At 43.6% G+C, this 22,619-nt stretch overlaps 1 protein-coding gene across 1 annotated transcript; it reads right to left on the bottom strand.

Moving 5' to 3' along the window:
- Positions 1-566: 566 nt before the first annotated feature.
- LOC123969950 (adhesion G protein-coupled receptor L1-like) lies at positions 567-20,729 on the bottom strand. The gene is made up of 24 exons (XM_046047740.1): positions 20,616-20,729; positions 18,794-19,007; positions 18,181-18,290; positions 17,392-17,406; positions 15,933-16,140; positions 11,937-12,201; positions 11,504-11,843; positions 11,130-11,423; positions 10,143-10,246; positions 9,842-10,027; positions 9,700-9,738; positions 9,431-9,611; positions 9,181-9,303; positions 8,697-8,914; positions 8,391-8,564; positions 7,497-7,709; positions 7,132-7,352; positions 6,873-6,939; positions 6,653-6,741; positions 5,466-5,634; positions 5,204-5,353; positions 5,017-5,113; positions 4,801-4,911; positions 567-3,531 (listed from the first exon to the last, which is right to left on the bottom strand). The coding sequence occupies exons 1-24, from the start codon at positions 20,683-20,685 to the stop codon at positions 1,559-1,561; spliced, it is 5,631 nt and encodes a 1,876-aa protein (XP_045903696.1). The 5' UTR covers positions 20,686-20,729; the 3' UTR covers positions 567-1,558.
- Positions 20,730-22,619: the final 1,890 nt, after the last annotated feature.

Below are 22,619 nucleotides of genomic sequence, written 5' to 3'. Positions count from 1 at the left end.
GCTGAACTAGAGCCGAGGGAACTACAGAATCTGGTGATAATACTCTCTGAGTTTTTCACTATATGAACACCTTTTACATCACATAGTCATGTGACTATTTTTCATAGGATCGTAAACAGCTTCAGCCACATTGATTATCGGAAATTCAGCTTTTTCAAAATGTTCAAATAAGTTTCAAATAAGTCCACACATCTGCATTTAAACTTATTAGCCTTAATTTAATAATGCAATAAAGTTGTGGACCTTATTTTACTCTCTGTCTCTGTCCTTTTTACCTTTTTGGACGAACATGTTCTACCTTGGTTTCAATATGATTTGTGTAAATTGAGGTTGAAAAAGTACAATATTTCCCTCTGTAGAACTATAATGCAGCAGAAAACAGAAATACTCCAAGAAAATGAAAGTACAGTACACAACTTGACTAAATAAACTACTTTAGTTTTTCTTATCATTATACGCCCCATCATTCTCGCCTTCCCTTCCTTTTCCACGGTGGATATCTTTCCCCTTTTTCTGAAACTCTCCCTCTCTCTCTGTACATCCACACAAAGAAAAAGACAAGAACATTTATTTCACATGTTTACTTGAACTTCAATAGCAATACAAGACAATCAGAACACTTGAGGTCGATATGTACAAGGATCTCAGGGGGTTGCAGAAAAGTTCTGAGGTTTTATGATCTCTGGCTTTGGAGTCAAGAGTTCTGCTGCAATGAAAAACTTCATGGCAACAAGTTCCATCACCAAGTTAGTGGCAGGTGGTGGGAAAGTCGGTGGAGGGGGGCAAAGGTTTTGGTCTTGATGTGAAAATGAGATTGGTCAAGAGTTCAAAATCAGTCGGAGGGGATGTGTGTAAGAGGCCCCCCAATTTGATATTGATAAAATGTTTCACTGTGATACATTAATTATACAAGAATGATGTATATACAGGCACGCACTCACTCACACACACACACACGCACTCACAAACACACACACACACACACACACACACACACACACGCATGCTCATCAAGCTACACCCACACACACACACACACACACGCACACACTCGAGCGCTTTCCTCCTACAGTATGTAGCCTTGTAAAGCCACTATAAAGTCATGCACATGTTCTTTGAAAGGATTTTTTGGCAACACACAAGTGCTTCTTTGACACACTGCTTGCTTGCTACAGGGAGGGAAAACACCCAGCCAATGAACCAATAGAAACTTCGACGATGTGCAAATAAAGATAAGCACCGATGAGATGGGACGACACAGCACGGTTTCAGGAAAGAGAAAAGAGGGACAGGAAGAGGAGGAGGAAGAGTTATAAATGGATCACAGTCATAGAAAAGTAACAAAACATGAAAAGGGGGAAGTCTCGTGGTGATCGGGAGATAGAAGCAGGGAGGAGCCATCACTGTCATCATCCTTACCTTCGTCATCCATCATTATCCTCAACAGTGTCATCATAATCATCGTCTTCATTTCCATCAGTATGATCATCATTATTTGTTGCTATCACCATCTTCCTCCTCCTGCCTGATTTCTATGCCCCGATCACCACCGCCCTAGTCACAGGCTCGTCACCCGCTGCATCTGTCCGTCGTCTAACTCAGAGGCGGGCTCTGCTGAGTACACTGCTTCTCCATTGGATGCCAGCGGCGGCGGCTGGTAGAAGGTCTGCAGGTGATTGGGCCGAGGGCCCAGCGGCGGTCGTCCCAGGCTGTAGGGAAGTTCCAGGGCGGGTCGCTGGGGCTGGCCAGTAGGGCTGACCTCTTCTAGACCTTCAGGGCTGCTGTCGGGGTACGAGAGGGTCGGAGGGGAAGTGCGGGTGTAGAAGCGAGGAGGGGAGCTGCTTCGGCTGTACACCTGGGGGGAGTGGCGGGAATATAGATTGTTTGGAGGCGAGTTAGTTTCTCGAGGAGCAAAGATATTCGTCGGGGGAGAGCTTCGGGGGAAGATGCTGAGTGGGGGCGAGCGGCGGTCTCCGGGGTAGAGCGGGGAGGGGTTTGAATCTCGGGCGTAGATAGGTGAGGAGTCTGGGTCAAGGTCGAGGTCAGGGGTCAAAGGAAGAGTAAAGCTGTCAGAATCCTCTCGTTCGCCGTGGTACCGAAGAGATCCTCTTTTCCTTGCGTCAAGACCTCCATCTTTGCTCTCAAACAGGAAAGATTCGTCCCTGTCTACATCCATCCCTCCCCTCCACACATCCAGTGCTCTATCCTTCTGTTTCTCATTTTCTCGTTCAATCCCTGCCCTCCATCCATCTCTGTCCTTCAAAAACAAGGATTCATCTTTCTCTCTCTCCATTCCGCCTCTCCATCCTTCAATCCCAAAATCTTTCTTCTGTGTTATAAAAGTCTCCTCCTGCTCTGTCTCTGCTCCTCCCCGCCACACCTCCATCCTTCCACCTCTCTTCTCCAGCAGATGAGATTCCTCCCTCCCTCTCTCCATTCCACCTCTCCATTCGTCTTTCTCGCCATCTCTCTTCTGAGAGGTAAAAGACTCGTCCCTCCCTTTCTCAGTTCCTCCCCTCCATTCGTCCATCATTTCTTCTCTTTTTAAGAGAAATGTATCGTCCTTCTCTCTGTCCTGGCCGCCTCTCCATGTCTCTGTGCCTGCCTCCTTCTGTTTCATCAGCAGCGGCTCTTCCAGAGCCTTGTACAGGGGCTCAGACTCCTGTGGGGGAGGGGGAGGAGGAGGCGGGAGGGGCCTGTCCCGGTAACGATCCCTATCTCTCTCCTTGTCTCTGTCTGTCCCTCCGTTCAACTCCACTGTGTTGCGGTGGCGGGACAGAGTACCAGAGGTGCGGCTGAGGGTGGAGTAGGGCCGAGCCTGAACATCAGGTGGACGTGCTTGCTGCCTATCCTGGAGCCCGCGGCGACCCAGAGTGCCTTGCAGCTGCGACCTGTCCCCATCTTTAAGCAGCTCACGAGACTCAGAATCTCCAGGAACACGTGAGTGTGACCAGCCATCTTGTAAGCGTGGTGTTGTGGCGTGGTCTTGTCCACGTGTTGTGGAATGTGTCTCAGCGTCTTGTGTGTGGTGCCTCGTATGCGCCCAGCCCTCCTGTGCATTGTGGCGTGCGTTTGGCTGCATGGTGGCAGCCCATCCCTCTTGGGGAGGCGGTGCGTGTCGAGTTAAAGTGGCAGTGTGAGTGAGAGCTGCCCTGTCGTGGTGGTGAGGCCTTGCAAGGCTTCCGTAGCGCTCAGGAGGTACAGGCATAGGAACTGAGGGCCTCAGGTTGCTCTGCACCAGCTCTGAAATGATCATCTTTTCCAGCGCAGCTGCATCAGACAAGTTACGACGTATTCCAGCACCACTGCTCAGATCTGTGGCCCCATGGGGGGTAAGGAGGGCAGGGGAGATGTCATCCCCTCCTATCCCAACTCCTCCCTCCCTCAGAAGGTCAGTGCTGCCCACCACGCCGGCTCGGGACCCGGGTGTGGTTCCCAGACCATGTAGGGTGAAGGTGTTGGGGGTGTAGCCTCCGTTGAGACACACACTGTCCAACCCACAGGACTCCTGGTTCTGGGACACATTACCCTCTGTTGGAAGAAAAACGAAGATTACCGAACAGGGATAAAAGACTGACATAAAGAGATTTACGCAAATGAACGTATGAATGAATAAGCAGAATTTAGGGTTCATGTGCCTACTGAGGATGTGGCTTTACTAAGAAGATTTGGACATTAATGATATTCTTTGATGAAATGTTCGGTTTTGTAGCCACATGGAAGAGATGTATGTTGAATGTCATGGTCTATGAATAATTACTGTGTGCAAACATTGCACAAACTGAAGCACAGTGCACGAGGGAGTGGCGCTCAATGATTTGAGTGAGCACAATAAAAGAGCTCATACTCTGCTTGTTTCTGAAGGTTCCTACAGGTCCACGTAAAGACAGAGAGACAGAGAGGGAAAGTGTCAAAACTATTTAAAAGACAAACATTTCATGGTCAAAAACTGAAAACAGAACATGACACTGATATAAAACAAAGATATTTCAGCAGCTTTTAATTCCAAACATTCAGAATGTAAAGAAACAGAAAAATGAGACATGTGCTGGGCATAAGTCTTAGGCCACTTAGGGTTCAATAAATTGTCCGCCCGATATTTTTAGCCAGTATGATCTTATCACAGATATACAGGCATCGGCATATAAGTAATGTATGCTGGCATCGGCCAGAAATATAAAAGATGTGTTTCAGCTAATTTAGAAACAACATCGTCATCACATACTTTGTTCATGAGAGAACACTTATAAGTTTCTTTTTTTAAATGTAAGTGTCCTGCGCTGTACGTGTAATGGTCATAAATCTTTAATAACCAAATTTAAGGATCCTTATTAAAACAGCTTGCATATGTAATTTAATTATCAGATTAAAACTAGACAATTGTCCTCAAAAATGGCTCTATCCAACACAAAAACACAATAAAGTAGACAAAGTCAAAAGAGGAATATTTTCATTGATGAAAGTTGTCCTGACTGAACTGTCAAAAAGTATGTCTCAGTTGATGCTTCCTTTAATCAAGAAACTGGAGGGAATTACTGCTGGATTTTCATTTTTGAATGTATCTCTCTGGAACGGTGTTGCTGCAAGCTATTTTATAAGCTAACAAACTCATTTTTAAGTTACTAAATAGGTACAAAGACATTTTTCAATGATGCATAAGAGTTTCCCAAGGTGCTGTAAGTGCACACACATAAAAGGAAAGTTAAAGAAGCCAACATAAAGAGGGAAAGTTAAGTAAGCTGTGTAGAAAATGTAGAAACAAAATTAGGACAAATCACAGAAATTTGTAATGAAATGTACCTGTGGAGTTGAAGGGTTGATTGTATCCCTGGGCCAGCATTGTATCATAAGGAGAGGCTCCAGCATGCGTCTGTAACACCGGATTAGTAAGGAAATGGTTCCCCAAAGCAGCTGGGGATGGAGAGTGACAAAGGGAGAAAAATTAATACAACATTCTTGAACAAAAGAGGGGGAAACACTGAGATTTAAGACAAAAAGAAAAGCAGTAATCTTTACCTCGGTTAAGAGTAGGGGTGTTGTTAACGTCTGCAGCGATGAAAGAGGATTCAGTCTGTCTGCGAACAGTGTCGTTCCACATCCTCCTGATACGACTCTGGAACAGAAATATTCCACACAAGGTCAAAACTAACTCAGACAGAGAGAGAGGGAGACAAAGACCTGGAGACATAGTGTTGTAATGTACCTGTCTGTTAGCAGTAGCTCTCCGACTCTGGCTGCTGGTGTAGCGGCTGTTTGATCGCAGGGCGGCACCCTTCACCGAGTCTGGAGAGCTGGAAGAGGACGTGGCACAGCACTGCGAGAGACGCAGGCATCGGCCATAGTCCTTCTGACCCTACAAGCAATATTGAAACATGTAACATGTAACAAATCTGTTTAGTCACAAATGATGATGTTACGGGTAGATGTTGCAGTTACATAACAACAACAAGAACCCAGAGACAGACCTTCCTGGCAAGGGTGCAGTGCAGTATGGTGATGAGGAGGCCCTGGGCGGTGTTGAGGGAGGAGAACAGGTAAGCCAGGAGGAGAGACGGAGCAGACAGAAACATCAAGCCAGAGGACCATGTGACGCTCTGCAGAAAGAGCAGTGTCAGGGAGCCAACCGCCCACGCCCTGGAGACACCAGAGGAAGTAGGGCAGGAGAGAAATCACATTACATTTTCATTCTTACAAGCAATTTCAACAAGAGTTCCCTCACCTGGATCTGTTTAAATGCTTCTCTAATTTGATTTTTCAGGCCCCCACACTGAAAATAGTACAGAGAAGGTTTAACTGTTTTACTCAACCATGGACAAAAAGAGAGCTGGTGTGCATAATACTAATATTAATATCTAGACAGTTCAAAGAGAACTTAAAATAGCAACTGAAAAACTAAAATATAAATAAATTTCTGAATTTGCCAGACATTACTAGCACACCCTAGCTCTCTTTTTTTGTGCAGGTTTCCCTCTATTTTTAATTTATACAGAATTGCTAAGGTTTAAACTTTACTTACTCAAAAAAATGCAAAAACAATTAAGATTCCAAAAGTGGTGAATGCTCCCGTTTTAGCTAGGATGGGTCATAAATGTTTTAATTTACTCCAGATAGGGCTGGGCGATATGGGCAAAAATTTTATCACCATAAAAACATTTCATTGTAATCGATATCGATAATTATCACGATAAATGTCAAATCTTTATTTCTTTTAAATTTAAAGGCTGATTTTTGCTTCTAGGTGAAAAGTTGCGTGGTTAAAGTTGTCTTTATGGTCAGAACGTGACAAACACTTGTTGCCAAACAGAGGATCACTTCACAAATTTCAGGTAGAACATTCAAAATGATTCTGATAAAATCTATTTTAAACAATCTTTTTTCAGTTCCATATATTGCGATAATTATCATTATAGATTTATTGCCCAGCGTTAACTCCAGATATCTAAATGGATTCGATTATTCACAAAAACAGACTCATTTTCTTTTTACATCTAGTTTTAATCAGGTTTTGGGCCACTGCACAGCAGGTCCTTTTTCACTTCATAAATTCAACTTTACCGTCTTCGTCTAATGACTGTATGATTGGAGCCAAAGCTACTGAAACACAATGAGGCATAATCACCGAAAACAGATCAGCATGAGACACTATACTTACCTCAGGTTGTCATGGCGACTTGAGTCTGGCTTCAAAGCAGCAGTGCTGTGCATCTTATGTAAAGTCATCACCAAGACAACCAGGTTCAACTGAGGCCAAAAAGAACAAATACTATTTAATATATATTCATTAAAGTGACTCAACGTAAATATAGCATCACGCATCATAGCATGTGAATATATGAAAAGGCAGGGATCTGCACAAGAGCATGGCCTCTTACCGTAATGACAACCGCCACCGGTCCAAGGAAACTCCAGATGAAGTAATTGTCTGTTCGTAGCCAGCATCTACACACACACAAACAAATCACACACATACACACAAATACAAAGACACACACAAACAAATCACAGTAAAATAAGAACCTCTAAAATAACAAAGTCTGGGAGCTTACACAAATTATTCTGATGTAGGAAGGTAACTGTCCCCATTCAAAACCATGCACACACACACACGCACACACACACCAGTCCACTTACGCAGTTTTTGAGCCATAGCCTCTGAAGTCTATGGCTGCAGACACGGCCACAACCAGCCCAGGAATTGAGTAGCCACACAGGTAGAAATACTTCCTCCTGGAGTTACGTCCCTCAAATACTTCCCGCTGCAGCAAGTACAGCTCCACCCCCTCCAGACACAACCAGCAAAACACTGAGAGCAGCGAGAAGTGCAGCAGGCCAGCAATGATGGAGCACACAACCTGGACATATGGACAGAGTTTCAGTAGAATTTTCCAAAATGCTATAAAATACAACAGTAATATCCACCGCATCATAAATGTATACATTTTCACCCACTCAACTCCTCCTCTATGTCTGTATTTGCCCAGTATCGAAGGACTCACTGTGTATTGGGTCTTGTTGGCACCAACAAGGAAGAGCAGTTCAGTGATGAGCAGGTTAGCCCATAGGTTGCAGTGGATGGTGCTGTGGTCTGTGTGCCAGGGCGCCCCCTGGCAGCACAGAGTGGTAAGGCAGATGGCCAAACACACCAGTGCCACAGAGATGCCAACCCAGGAAACCACATAGACGAGAAGCTCTTCTACACCGACCCCAAACTGGTAAAGAGAAGCAGACAGGAAAGAATCTGATCATAAAGAGAACATGTATGAATGTAGGAACACTGACACGGGTTTATGAGTGTATAAAATGTATTTTTTGCAGTGTGGATTGCTCGTGTGCCTTTTCCTCTGGTTGTGTGTCCCTGTTTTTTACATAACATCTATTCGAATGAATAAAATCTTACCCAACAAAGAGAACATCTCACAGATAAACACTTAATTTAATTTCATGGCCTGCAGCATTGGTCACTCCCTCTCTCTTATTGCTATAACCCCCAATTATCACCCCCTCTCAGCTTGATTTTTAAACAACATTTTGAAGAGCATGGCGGGTGAAGTCCAACTGTGCTTCAGCAAATGGATGCATAATGGGTGGAGTCAGGAAGTCTTTGGTGGCTGGAGATGGAGCTGGGTTTATTGATGTTTGAGTGTGGCACATGGCCATATAAAAAGAAAACTACAACAGTAATAATGTGTGACACATAGCTTTCTAATTCTTATTCTTATGAACCCAGTTGTGAAAAATGTGGCATGGCTTGTCTTTTTGTACTGTATGAGAGAAGGTTCACACAAACCAAACAAAAACAAACCCACACACTGTAGCCTTAAAGCTGCTTTCTGTCCGTGAAGGTGAATTGAACACTGCCACGTGTTGTTTTTGTGGTGTGTGTTACTTACAGCAGGTTGCTGATACGTCATGAGGACGGCATAGCTGGACAGGTGGTTGCAGGCGCAGGTTGTGTGTGTGTTGTTGGTGTGTAACAGGCGGCAGCCCTGTGTAGACCACCTGCCGCTCCCCGAAACCCCTGATGCGTTCCAGAAAGAGCAGTTGGGGCCAAAGTGGTTCTCTAGCTGTGGAGACAAACACACACCAAAACACATATTTGTGCCAATAAAGGATACTCAGGGACCAGATTCTGCACAATGTCAGGACTTTGCTCATTCTAACCGTTAACTTTGAGGTGAACAGATTTTGAAACGGACCTGCAGGTGCCTGAGAGTAAAGATCACTGGCTCAGAGAGGTACACTCTGTTGGATCCTCTATGTACAGAGGCAGAGATGACATGGGAGTTGACCACCAGGCTCTTACGCCTGGCCTCGGGCACCTGGCCCAGCCCCAGCCCGAGCCGCAGAGTTGAGTTCTGGGTGGTCAGGAAGGAGCCCAGGTTCTTATAGAGAGTGAGGACCAGCTTCACCTGGCCTGCAGAGGAAACCACAGAGGGGAGGGAGACATATTGAGAGAGACTATTTTTTTTCTGTTCTTTAAATTATCACATTCAAGAGAAAACAGACTTTCATCTTATACTTTATAATGCTTGGATTTTTGATATGTGGAGAAAAACTAGTGTAAATCCCATAACCCGTTACTTGTCCTACCTATGGTTTATCAACCCAGGCAATGTGACTTATAATACTGATTTTTCACTGTACATAATGCTGATTAGTTTTTGTGTGTGCAGTACAGACCATTGTTGCTGTACTGTTGCAGAGCCAGTGCTGATATCTGCAAGATGCTGTCACTGTCGTAGGAGTGAGGGAATGTCAGGTCCTGGATGTCTGCCTCTGTATTTAGTACATATACCTCCAGATCTGCGTACACACACAGGAACACACACACACACACACATACACACACACAAAAAAAGCTTAAAAATTGTAAGTTCCACAATAAGTAGAGCAAAAAACACCAAGAAAGAGGAAAAAAAATACCACATACCAACATTTGGTGCCCTGTCACTGAAACGGCCTTCGTAGAGATTGTTAGCCAATAGAAAAGCTCCTTTCTCTACTGCGTCTAGCAGCAGTGATGCTGAGCGGGACTGATCAACACTGCTCATATCCGCCCAGGACACCAGAGCCTCAGGACCCAGCAAGTTATCAACTGTCTGAACGACCGCCTGACAGAGAGAAAGACAAATATGTTTTATTCCTATTCCTCATCTATCAGTCTGTCCGTCTGTCTGTCTGTCTGTCTGTCTGTCTTACCTGAACATAAGCTCTACATGTGCGTTCCCTCTTCTGCAGCTGAAAAGAAAAAAACATCTGTTGTTAGAATCATCATAGCTGACATGTCCTCTTTCATTTCCAGGTCAAGTACACATCCGCACTGACAAGAGGAACAATTTACCTTGTTGTAATTACGTGCTGCTGACTCTTTATTAGCTGGTCTCAAGGCCTGGAGCTGTGAGTCCAGGATATCCAATAGCTGTTCAATTAGCCTGACGGACATGCTGACATCACCGGCATAGATCCGCCCCCGGGTGAGGTTGACCAACTCCCCGGCGATGTTGGCTGCGTTCTCGCCACTCTTAATCTAAAGTGAGGCGTGGGTGTTTATAATGTCAAATATTTTGACATTTACAAGAGCACTGCTTGCTGACTGGCTTTAGGGCATTTGCACAGTGTGTGTGTGTCTGTGTGTGACTAACCTTCTGTGCAATTTGGCTGACCCAGGGAGAGGTGCAGTTGGAAAGGTCAGGCCCTCTGGAGCTCCAACCCACCGGAGACTGCATGCACTGATAGGAAGCTATCCCTGCAGAGACAGACATGGTGACGCCGACAGTCAGAAAGAGAAAGGACGGCTCGTGTCTTAAAGGACCTGAGGTGATTTGTCACTTCTGTTTCTCCCTGCATTTGCGTCTTTTATCCTTGTAAGTGTTTACCCAAGACCACAACGGTGAAAAAACAAACGAATTTTCAAAATTTGTGAGAAAACAAAGCGCTGGATTCTTTGCATTCTTTCTATGTAAAGCAAAACACTTATTCACACATCCAACAAACATGAATCAATATTAGCATTAATTTTGAGTCTTGTTTGAGTACGAGAATATTCACAGTACTTTTGTCTCTGTTTTGATCTTCATCAACTCCAACTGACCAATCTTGGCTGTAGAGCAGCAGTCGAGGGATGATTAAGTGTTAAGTTAAGTGTTTTACCTGATCTGTTTAATTGTTGCATACATAAAAATGTTTCATGAAAAACAGGATTAGACTTACTAATGCACACCGGTTCTGCAATTAACTGTAAGTAACAGCCACGTCTGTTTTCAGTTATTTAACATTAGATTATTCCACTGTGTAATAATCATCACCTCTGCGCTAAAACCATGTCCAAACCATCCAACATGATTAGGACTGGGCAACATGCACCACAGGCTTATCTGCATAATCTGCATAACAGCTTTTCCTCAGAGGGAGCCTGGGCTGCAGACAGCTGCACAGCAAGAGGAAAAGTTGATGAACCCAGCTTGTCTTAAAACTATAACCTCTTCTCTCTCATCTGAAGGCAAGTTCAAAGAGAGGGCATCCAACTACATTTCAAAGGGAAACGAGATACAGACACACACACACACACACACACACACAGTCTGCCATGCTCACATCTGCACACACACACAAACACAGGCCACACCTACCCAGTGACCCTTTAGGGCAGGGCCTCTCCACGGTCTCTCCCTTCAGGGTGGGTGGCCACTGCACCCCTCTTGCCACCCGGCCCTCACATCCGCCCACCTGACCGGGGCCCCCGGGAGACATGGGGACACGCAGAGGTGGACGTGGGGTCAGAGGGACCATAGCTGTGATCGGCCGCTGATCAAAGGGTCCTCGGTTGATGACGCCAATTGGGTGAGAGGCCGACGGCCGCACTGGGGTCAGTGCGACAGTGGCTGTGTAGGAGCGGACGGTCGTCATCAGAGAGGAGAGGGGACCTGGAGGGACAGAAACACTTTGTTGTTTCTCTAGTTTTATCACATATGTCCAAATACACAAATGCACTTGTTCCACAAACCTTTAGTGGGCGGTGGCGGTGTGAACTGTAGCGGGTATCTCAGCACATAGTAGTTATTCCACACATACAGCTGGTTGTCTCTGGGGTTGTAGTCTATGGAAGAGATGTACTGGTAAGGGTTGGGGAATGGTATTTGAACGGGCAGTTCCTGTCCACGGCTGGTGTCGTAAGCGTAAACCACCATGTCGCTGCCAACTCTGCCCTCCGCCTGCCCCTCATCATCCTGGAAGACAGAGCGCACGGCGTACAGTACCCCGCAGGCCATGAAGGCGTTGCTCGCCCCACGCTTGTCAAAGCCAGTGGCCCAGGTACCCTCAAAGCGCAGGGTATAGGGGTTCACCTGCGGGATGTGAAGATGAGAGAAATCAGTAATAAAACCCTTCCTTCTTCTCTCTTTCCCACCATCGATCTGTTTGCATTCCTCCTACCGCACCTGGCTGACCACGATGCGTCCATTATTGGCTTCAGTAGAGTAGATCACCCAGAGGCCGTTCTCGTCCACTGCCAGATCGATGTCTGACTTCCCTCCCCAGCGGTAAGGTGATGTGTCATGGTAGTTAGCATTGACCACCACTGCTTCACCACTCTTGATGCGTGTGCGCAGGTCATACTTGACCAGGTTGCGCGTTCGCTCCTTGTTGTAAAATACGGCGCCATCATACACCACAAAGCCCGTACCGTCCACACGGCTAGGCAACCTAGGACAGGGAGCGATAAAAAAATATGTAGTGTACATGCAAATGTACACTATTTATGTAAGGATGTAATTCATATTCAATTAAGAGACCCTCCAGAACCTCCATGCACACGCAATGGACCTCATGCAAGAACCACTCCAATTTGCTTTTAAGCAGCTTGTAAAAGTGATTTAGAAGAACTATCCCCTTTTACCACTTTTCTAGAATTTTTACAGTTTTTTTCAGTCGCTTTGGTGCATTTCTCAGATCAGAATTGAAATTCTCTAATACTAATAATTGTTCAACCTCCACATCATCTCGTCACTTTCGCTTTCTCATTGTTTTGAACAAATGGCAAATGACTTGACACACTGTTGCAAATGATTATGTACAATTGTCTGCTGTTTCCTACCTTACTTATCACCTACCTTATCAATTGCTTATGTCATGCTGATCACAATTAATTATACCAGTCTCTGTTGAATAATCTTAACCCCCCCCAAAACATTAGTCACTACATGCAAAATGGTTGAACACGTTGTCAAAAATAAAAGTTAAAATACTTTATTCATATCATTTGCCTACAAGTATATAGCTAAACGAAATGTTGTTTCTTATGGACCATAAACAAAGTAAGAATAGACAACAACAACATCACAATGGCAACACTCAGACCATTCTCTCGCAATACCATATATTACCAGTAAACAGTAACAATACACAGTGAGCAGTAATATATATATATATATATATATATATATATATATAAAACGAATGTTGTTTTAACCTGAAAACGAGATAGTTAATTTTGTCGTGATCACGAGATAACAAACCATAGCTGAATACAGGGGCTGGCAGGTGCGTTTCTTTAGGATAATTTCAAAGCAATTACCAGTGTCACTTGTAAGCGCAGTTGGTAGAGCACAGGGCTCAGTTTGATTCATGTTCTTGTTGACTTTCTTTTTCTTCTTTTGTGTCTTATTTATTATCCTCTTCAGCAAAATTGTTATGAAGAGATTGAGAGGAATCCAATCACACATTTCCTGAGGGCTATTTCAAATGTTCCAAAAGCCGTCAGGAAATGTGTAACGTTACATGGATTCTCCTGAATGAGAAGAAATTTCCTCTGCCTGGGAATGATGGGGAAATGAAAAGTCCATAGGTTGATGGATGTGGACCAAATGCCGGCACGTGCTTTACAGTAATGTGAGCATGTGAAACAGTCTTTTCATAAGAACTTTGTTGAAGAGGATTATGAAAAATATTAAAAAGAACAATTCTGTCTTCAGTGAGGATTGAACACACAACCATAAGACTAAGTCCTGTGCTCTACCAAGTGAGGAACCAATGATACTACAGACCACACTATAATTACCATTATGCTTATCTCAAAATCACAAGAAAATTATCCTGTTATCACAGGAAAAGTGGAGTGAAAAAATATTTGATTAGGGCTTCCGTATGTATATATATGAATGTATATATAGATAGACGTTCTATACATGTCTATTTGAATTTTTTTGTAAATGTGTCCTGAATTGATGAAGATATCTGTTGTGATGTGGAAGAGAATCTGTGATACAACAGACCGGAACGTCAGCCAAAGGGGTGTATCCCATGCAACAGTCATGTCTCTTTCTTTTCTGTATTACAAAGACATGCTCTATCAACAAATTGCAGTACGAACAGTAAAAGCATAGCTGTGATTCCTGTCCTCTCTCCTGCAATGTATGTACTGGTGAAAGTGATATATGCCATACAAAAAAAGTGCAGCCATGTGCATTTTCAATCATTGTCATCAAAATCTTAGCCAAAGTGTACATCAGAAAATACTTACAGAGTACACTGTTATATTGACAAGATGGCTAAACATTTTGACTTGCTTGTTCATAAACAAGACACAAGGACTTGTCGTTCTGATGGCACTGAAAGTTCAATGACATAAAGATTTGCTTTTGAGAGATAGACTAAGGATTTTGAGCAAGTTATGGGCTTTTGCAGGTAATCCACTGTGTTGTGCTGTTTGTACTGTACTGTTTCGAGAAATGCACTTACTGTTTTGCAAATGTACCAAAGCAACTGAGAAAAACTGTAATGTTCTCTTAGGCACGAATATAATTTACGAGTGGTCCAGACCTGTCGTGGGAATCATGTGCAATTAGTCTGCTGTTATCCCAACCTAGGTTTTTCACCATTTCACCATACTGAACCCTGAGTTGACACCCTGTTCCGCCAGTGTATGAATGAGTGTGAATGTTAGTTTCCGTTTGAGCACTTAGGCTCAGTGTATGACTGGTGAATGCAGTAAAAAACTTTGAGTGGTTGAAAAGACTAGAAAGGTGCTATACAGAGCATTTACATTATATTTTTGATAACTTTGAGGCAAGTTTAAGTTTAAGTTTAAGTTTGAAAATCCTACATAAATTACACTTTAATTATGTTGATACACTTACATTATGTTGTTATCCATACAACATCATCATTCTTTTTAATTGTCTGTTGATGCTACTGTATACCACTACAATACCAATATGAACATTTCAAACTGCAAAATGACTTAAATGATGAACTAAGTGAAGGTTAATTTGTTTCTGTATATAATAAGGTCAGCTGAAAGTGTAATTTTTTGGAAGCCTTAGCGCAGGCCCTTGGTAGGCCCTTGGAAAGTGACAGCGTGCTTATATATTGGCACAGACAGATAAAATGGCACTTTTGATTATGCGGGGCTGTGCTTCTGCAAATGTGAAGCTTGTTAGAGAAATGATAGACTTTCTTTATGGATCGCCGAACGCAGGACTTTAGTCTCCAAACTCTTCATTGTCATTTTCATGACTGAACACTTCCTGACATATGGGGCAGGACGAGTAGCCTTAAATGGTATTATTGGAGCATTAATTATGCTAATTTCCGAATCTTATGAATGGGCGCTCAATTACATACAGAGGGCACTCATCAAGTTAGGAGTTGAATCTGATGTGGCACACTTACACGAAAAGTAAAACAAAGTTAAGATAAGATCCAAAAATGTTCTCGCGTGAGGTACAATCTTTTTCTGTAGTTACAAGAGCTTTGGTTATTTCACATAAAACATTATGTTTTCGTCTGTGCTAAGAACATCCCAGAGTTTCCGTAGAAATGGCCTTGAGTTAAATAAATCTGAATCTGAATCTGGATAAGGCACTTTGAGGGGCTACATATGTAGTTTCCTGTGAATCCATTTTGTAAATGTACGCCATTTAAAGCCACAGCGATAATGGCGGACACCACCACGGACAATTCAAGCAACTAAATAGACAGATTAAAAATGGTGTTAACACATTTACTGGCTATAGCAGAATAAATACCAGCCATAAATAGTATAACATGGGTTTGATATGATGAATTTTTATGGATTATAACGTTTACTCTGCTTGTCATAAATTCTTACTATTATATATTTAGGGGCTTTAATCTTTCATTTAGAAAGTAAATGTTGCTCTATTCCCATTTTGAATTGAATGAATGTGAAATTAGCCCTCAAGAGCTGGCACTATTATGAATTACGTTTTGTTATTTGGATGAACTGATTAATTGTTTAGACGATACATTTTTAAAACAACAAAAGATATGCCAATTATAAGCTTTCAGAGGGAAAGGTTACATCTTCAGTCTGCTTGTTTTGTGTTTTGACGAAGTCCCAATTCCTAAAAATAACTAATCAATCTATTTCAACAATTTCAGCAATAAATACAGTACACACAGACATTACTCACTTATAGGTGGTGGTGACTCTGTTCTGGCGGTAGTCGTCCCAGGAGGCGTACTCATATAGCACCTCCGTCCTATACGGCGTCCACGGCATGACGTACAGCCTGTCGCCAGCCTGCAGTGGGTCCTTACACCATGCCCCTGACTGATGCTCTGCCTCCAGGAGAGAGGAGGCCGGCTGGATGCTGAGCAGTGAGCCAGGACACACGAAAACTGGTAGACGGGAGTTAGGAGGGGTAGCCAGCAGGATATGAGATAGAAGAGAAAGAGGGATGGAGAAGAAGATCAGGAAGGGAGGTGAGGGAGAAAAAGAGTGGTAAGATAGTGGAGGCAGGTGCAGGGAGAAAATGGGTCGATGCATGAAAAATGGATTGAATTAGATGCATTTGATGCAGCAAGAAGAAAAAAGAATGAAGAGAAAAAGAGAGAGGGATTTAAAACACCTGTGCTGATCTCAAGAGGCAAGCAACAGAAAAGACATAGCAGTGTTGAAAATCACACACTGTTAGTGTGTGTGTGTGGTGAGTAATACAACAGGGACACTGCAATGAAAGGTGTGTGAGTGTGTTTATGTGCGTTGTGTGTGTATGTGTGTGTTTGCATATTTATGTGTGTGTGTGTGTGTGGGAGGGGGGGGTTAGTGCAAAAAGAGTGAAAAAGAGCGTGAGGTAGAATCAGGGACGCAGAAGGCGGGGCTAAATTTTGCCTTGAAGTGAATGAGAGGGCAGGTTAGTTTACGCCGAGCACAACGATTGGTCCACCCACATGGCAATAACTGTATGGGACACATATGTATACTGAACAGTCTCACACTGGCATGCAAATAGGCATGCACACATCCTCACACACATAAGCAGTGCTTGGTAAGCACACATCCAGACGGATATATAATCACACACATTTGGTCTTATTTTTCCTATGAAGATAAATAAGGGGCTCTTCCTATAAGGGAAGAAAAGGGAAAATAAGCATGAAGAGGATGATCAGACAAGAAGGAAGGAAGAAAGGGTGCTTGTGTGTGAAAAGGAAACAGCAAAGAGAGCAAAGAAGACTATGTTTATGTTTGTGTGAGCAGATGTGTTTATGTTGTGTGTGTGTGTGCACAGAGAGACCGAGGGAGAGAAATTAGAGACAGAGAGATCGACCAGGAGCAAGAGAGGAAGAAGAAAGGAAGAAACTGGAGGGAGAAAGGAAGTGAGAAAAGAGGAAGAGAGACTAGGTGCAGAACCTGCATAAAATTGGATAAAAGGACGGGTTTCCATACAACAAGAGATGAATAAAATGGGGGGAAAAATAAATAACCGAATAGGAAATGAAAAAAGGGGGGCAACATCCAGCATGACTACGAAACAACGTCCTAGGGTAAGAGGAAGAGAGAAATGGTAGGAGAGAGGAAGAGAAGGAGAGAAAAGAGGGGGGTCGGGGGTAAAGAGAGATCAAGATGCTACAATGTATTGTCTTTACCTTTTTGGTCCACTTCTACTCAAGCATAGGAAAAAAAGAGGGAGAGAAAGAAAGAGAAGTCAGAGGGTGAAAGAAGGGAAGTAAAGAGAAGCAAGAAAGCAAGCAAGAAAGAAAGAAAGAAAGGAAGAAAGAAAGAAAGAATTGCACAGATAAAGACTTTGGAACTCATTCTCGCCACAAACATCATAGTTCACATAAAAGAAAGAAGAAGCACAAAAGAGACCCAGCATACTCCCCTCCTCTCCTCTCCCCTCCCCTCCCTATGCCCCCTTTTCCCTCCCTCCACCTTCCCGATCTCTCCTTCGCTCAATCAGGCTCCTGTGGAGAAAAGAGAGCGACCCCTGTGGTGTGAATCTGAAAAAGAAAACACACATGCATGCACGCGCAGGTGCAAACGTGCACTCTTCCGCGCGCACACACACACACACACACACACACACACACACACACACACACACACACAGTATGCAAATGTCCTACAGTTTCCCTCTCTGTACTTTCTCCACCCAATTTTCTGTCTATTTTGCACACACACACACATGCAAAAACACACACTCCCTGAGAAAAAAATATTTTCTATCCATCAATCTCTCAGGGATACAGTCGACATCAAGGGTTAGAAGAACAAAAAAAAAACACCTTAAACCTAAAATGTAGCTGACAAAAACTGGTTAAATCTTTGTGTTTTGCATGCACATGCACATATTTGCGTTTAGTCCTGTTTCTATGTATGTGTGTGTTTATGTGTGTTTATATATATATTATATATATTTATATATTCTTACTTACTATAAGGGACACACTCATACTGGATCTCCAGGTACTTGTATGTTCCAGGACAGGGGTCTGGGAAGACGTCGACCCCTGCGACCACCACACACTGGGTCCTGTTGTTACACCTGGACGACAGAAGATGGATGGATGGATCAGTGAAAGGGATGAGAAAACAAAGAAGGGAGGGAGAGTGATTAACAGATAGGAAAGGGAGAGCAAAGGACACTCCATTTGTCAACTCTCCCTCTCCCTCTCCCTCTCCCTCTTCCTCTTGCTGAATATTGATCAGTTCTTCAAGGAAACCACTGCTGAGTACACAGCTAATAGCGCAGCCAGGCAGTCAGACTCAGCTGGAGAGATTACTGCACTTGCACGTACACATGACTTACAACACAAGCATTGGCTTTGTCTAACGTTTCCTCTGACATGAATCCACATGTGTGTTGTACAGCAGTGTACACATGCAATATGTACGAAACAGTATACGCTCTCATTGATTGGTTTAACTGCTTCAAAAACACACTAAAATAGCACAAGAATGACATAACAATGTGCGTCTTTGCTAATTTAAGCTCTTACATAAACACAGTATACAGTCAGCAAGAAGTGTAATCCAGGACATACACACCTCTGTGCCATAATCTTGAGTGCGTCAGGGAGGTAACACTGTGTGTTCTCCATCTGGAAGGGGTCTGCGTCACAGATCTTGTCATCAGTGCGGCCATAGTTAGCGGTCTCCACCATAACTACGTCACTTCCTGGGCAGCGCAGCTCTATAGGGTAACCCTCACACGCCAGCTCCCTGCGCAGCAGCCCGAATGGCATGGCAGCCCGGGACATAGCTGTTCATGAGGAGTGGAGGTGGGGAAGGTGGGGGGTGGGGTAAAATGGGCAGATGGTAAAGGGTGGAAGAAGGAAGAATAATTAGCATTTACTTTGTCTTTGGACTGTAATCAGCTGGACAATCCAGTTGACAGAAAGCATTGTGATTTGTGATGTTCTGTAAATTTAGACAGCAGATTAATTTGGTCATTTTGCTTTTACTTCTTTTTAGGAAAATGGGAATAATGTTAATGTAGCAGCCCGTATGAAGGGCTAAAGGGGCAATCTAGCAATTTAGCATTGCACTTCCATAATGTTGTAGGACTCACCAGAGACAGATTTTAAAAAGACTCAGAGTTTACAGTTAAGCTAGCGACTCTATGAGTCCTTAGGCAATGAGTGGTACTTTGAGCTAAATGCTAACATGCTGAGACATTTCACTGAAAACAACATATGTCAACCTCATTGTGGCACTAGAGGTAATGTCAGAGTATCACCAAAATCAGTAGGAGTGTAAAAGGTCTGTATAACATTTCATGGCAATTCATCTGTTAGTTTTTGATTTATTTCAGTCAGGACCAAAATTGTGGGCTTGTCAACATTTCCATCCATAGAGCCACACTGCTAGCATGGCTAAGAAATTATCCAAATTGAAGCAGCAGAGGTGAAGATATCCTGACTTTTAGTCCCTTGTTTGGGTCTGTTATAAATCTGTAGTCTTTAAGCCTAAATTGAGATAACCCTTATGACATTATCTGGGTAATTCTCTCAGACTTTGGAAAAGATCATGGGTAATTTAATGCAATCTTTTAAATGCACACGTGTGAAAGCTTACAATGGAAGGATTCAAAGACGCAAACAGTGTGTGATTGTTGACATAAATCACACTTCTACTCCACTGTGACACCTAAATGTGATGCAATGTGTGGGCACATCACAATATCTTGTGTTTTTAAGTCAGTGGGGAGGATAAAGCTTCTACTACTGGCTGTCAGATGCTTGGTACAAATAATCTGTCGCGTATGATATCTCATTTTCTTTCCTTTGAAGGCTGGAACTCACTATGTCACATCTGTGTGTGTGTAAACTCGCCTGACTGCCATATTAATCCATGTAAACCAGGGTTATTTAAGAAAATCACATTACCATTACCTTAATCCGGTTGTTCACATCAGCTTGAGTCTCATGAACATATGAAAAGGTGGTTTTGTCATATCAGGAATAAACCGAATTTTATACCAAACACGTCTGTGTGATCAGTAGGCTACTGGTGTACTGTAACTGTCTGTGGTGCTGAATGACTGATTGCTTATTAACTAGGAGCTACAGGTGGCTCTGAAACACTCCCTTTGTTAAGATGCACAATTCAAATGTTCTGGTAAGCCAGTATTTATGTAGGTCACAGAATTTCTTGGCCAAGATCACTTTCTTTCTTTAGAGGCAGGCTGGTGTTCCCCTGTTAATGATGACTTTGCTCACTGGCAAAACAATTACTTATATTTAAGTCACACAAATCCAAAATGCATTGGCAAAATCCATCGCTTCTTTTTTAAAAGTGTTTGTGATCATTACGCTGACTGCTGTGTCAGGATCAACACCTCAAACCTGATACTACCTCAGCGCCTTACCTTGGCTGGAGGGGGCGACGTGAGCCAGAGTGAGCACACACACACCCAGGAACCACAGTGACACAGCCATGCTGGGCAGGAAGAGTTAGGATGTCACACCACCAGCAGCGTTAGGAGAGCCTGGGGAGGAAGCAGTGCAAGTGTGAGATTGGGAGTGAAGAACTGCACCCTCCCCTTGTGTGCAGATCATTGTGTGTGTGTGTGTGTGTGTGTGTGTGTGTGTGTGTTGTGTGTGTGTGTGTGTGTGTGTGTGTGTGTGTGTGTTGGATGGTCTATACCGAACACTGACAATGAAAGAGTACACGTGAGGAAAAGACAGAATAATGGAGAGACGGACTGTTAGGAGAGAGAGAAATAGAGATAACAATTGAGCAATCGTTGCAGTGAAAAGTCTCTCAATCTGCTGTTACCATGGTGATAGCACAGTGCAGTCTGACAGAGTGAGACAGAGAGAAAGAGAGAGAGAGGAGATATGCTGGGAGTGTGTATCTGTGTGTGTTTGTGAGAGAAAGTGCACGCATGTGAGTACGTGTTTTAAGTCCGTAATTAGCTAGGAGCAACAGTGGCTGCTGACCCATAAAAGAGTCTTAATCTTTGTATCCTCACATACACACACACACACACACACACACACACACACACACACACACACAGGCAGAGAGCTGGGCTCAGCTAAGGCCACTTTTCAGTAATCCTAAATAAATGATGTCGTGGAGACGATCTCTTCCCCCAGCAGGGGTAACGAGATAAACAGCTGACTGAAGGCGCAAGTGATCAGAGGACAACGCTGCACTGTGGAGTTTTACGAGGGAACATACGGGACGCAGGCGGGCGAGCTACAAGAGAACAACGGTAATATGACTCCTTAATATAGACTGAACTCTTGGCCCTAGACAGAAGGGAGGATGGAAGCGGAACTGCACCATGCACAACATTACATACATTTTTTTTTCCTGATTAGCTTTCCAATCTGCTGCTGCAGTGTGTACACAGTATCTGGCATGATGGTCTGCTGAGTGATTACTCGTGTTGTTTACACACATCGTTGGGATTCGTCTTTCTTTAAGGGACAAAATGCATTTCAGGGTGAAGACTTGGTTTTGGTTTAGGGTACAGGTAGATTTAGGTTTGGGATATTGTTAGCGTGAGACTCCAGGAAATAAATGTAAGTCAATGTATTGTCATAGTGTGTATATGTGCGTGTGGTTGTGTTGGTGTGCATGTGTGTGTACATATACTGTACATATGTGTGCTTTCGTCTGTTTATTTGAGACTTGCTTTTCTCTCCATCTTCTTGTTAGGTAATGATGGCAGACAGATTTAGGTCACTGCTCAACAAATGTCCAACATGCATTCAAAGACTTGTGCTTGCACCGGGCCTGCTCGCACACACACACACACACGCACACACACACACACACACATGCAGGCACACACATAAGAAAGAAAAGAGAGACCTCTGCCTTCTTTAACTCCACTGAACCAACAAGACTGTAATAAAGGCCTCAGGACCACCGTGACACGCACGCACATCCACACACTAAACAAAGTACATAAAAGACGCAACAGAATGTGAACCTTTCCGTTTTTCATCACATAGGCTACACACACTGACACACACACAAACATACACAATACATCCCATCTCATCCAAAACCCTTATGGCAGCATGTTCTTTTGCATGCAACCCCATCGGGCGCTCTCTCTCTCTCTCTCTCTCTCTCTCTCTCTCTCTCTTTCTCTCTCTCTCTCTCTCACACACACACACACACACACACACCCTTAAGTGTTGATGCAGATTAAGTAGAGCAAGGACACTGATGGGCCTTGACAAAGCCACACACCCAGTCCCCCTGTTCGCAGCACCATGCTCCCTGCCTGCAACCAAAATCCAGCCCGGGGCCACCGTCCGGCCTACTTGGAGGAGCAGCAGTCTCTAACTGAGAGTGGGTGAGTAGTGGGCCTGGAGTGAAATATATTACACATACACTATAATCACATACA

Source organism: Micropterus dolomieu, linkage group LG04 (genome assembly GCF_021292245.1).
Source record: "Micropterus dolomieu isolate WLL.071019.BEF.003 ecotype Adirondacks linkage group LG04, ASM2129224v1, whole genome shotgun sequence".
Classification (NCBI taxonomy): domain Eukaryota; kingdom Metazoa; phylum Chordata; class Actinopteri; order Centrarchiformes; family Centrarchidae; genus Micropterus; species Micropterus dolomieu.
Note: the sequence above shows the minus strand (reverse complement) of the source record. Positions and strands in the feature narration are given on the sequence as shown.

What these genes read in the sequence shown, in the direction of transcription:
- LOC123969950 (XM_046047740.1), bottom strand. Translation starts at nt 20,685, where the DNA reads ATGGCTGTGTCACTGTGGTTCCTGGGTGTGTGTGTGCTCACTCTGGCT. An exon ending in GACGCATCGTGGTCAGCCAG is followed by an intron (nt 11,844 to 11,936) that starts GTGCGGTAGGAG and finishes CACATCCCGCAG; the next exon opens with GTGAACCCCTATACCCTGCG. An exon ending in CTGCCCTAAAGGGTCACTGG is followed by an intron (nt 10,247 to 11,129) that starts GTAGGTGTGGCC and finishes CTGTCTCTGCAG; the next exon opens with GGATAGCTTCCTATCAGTGC.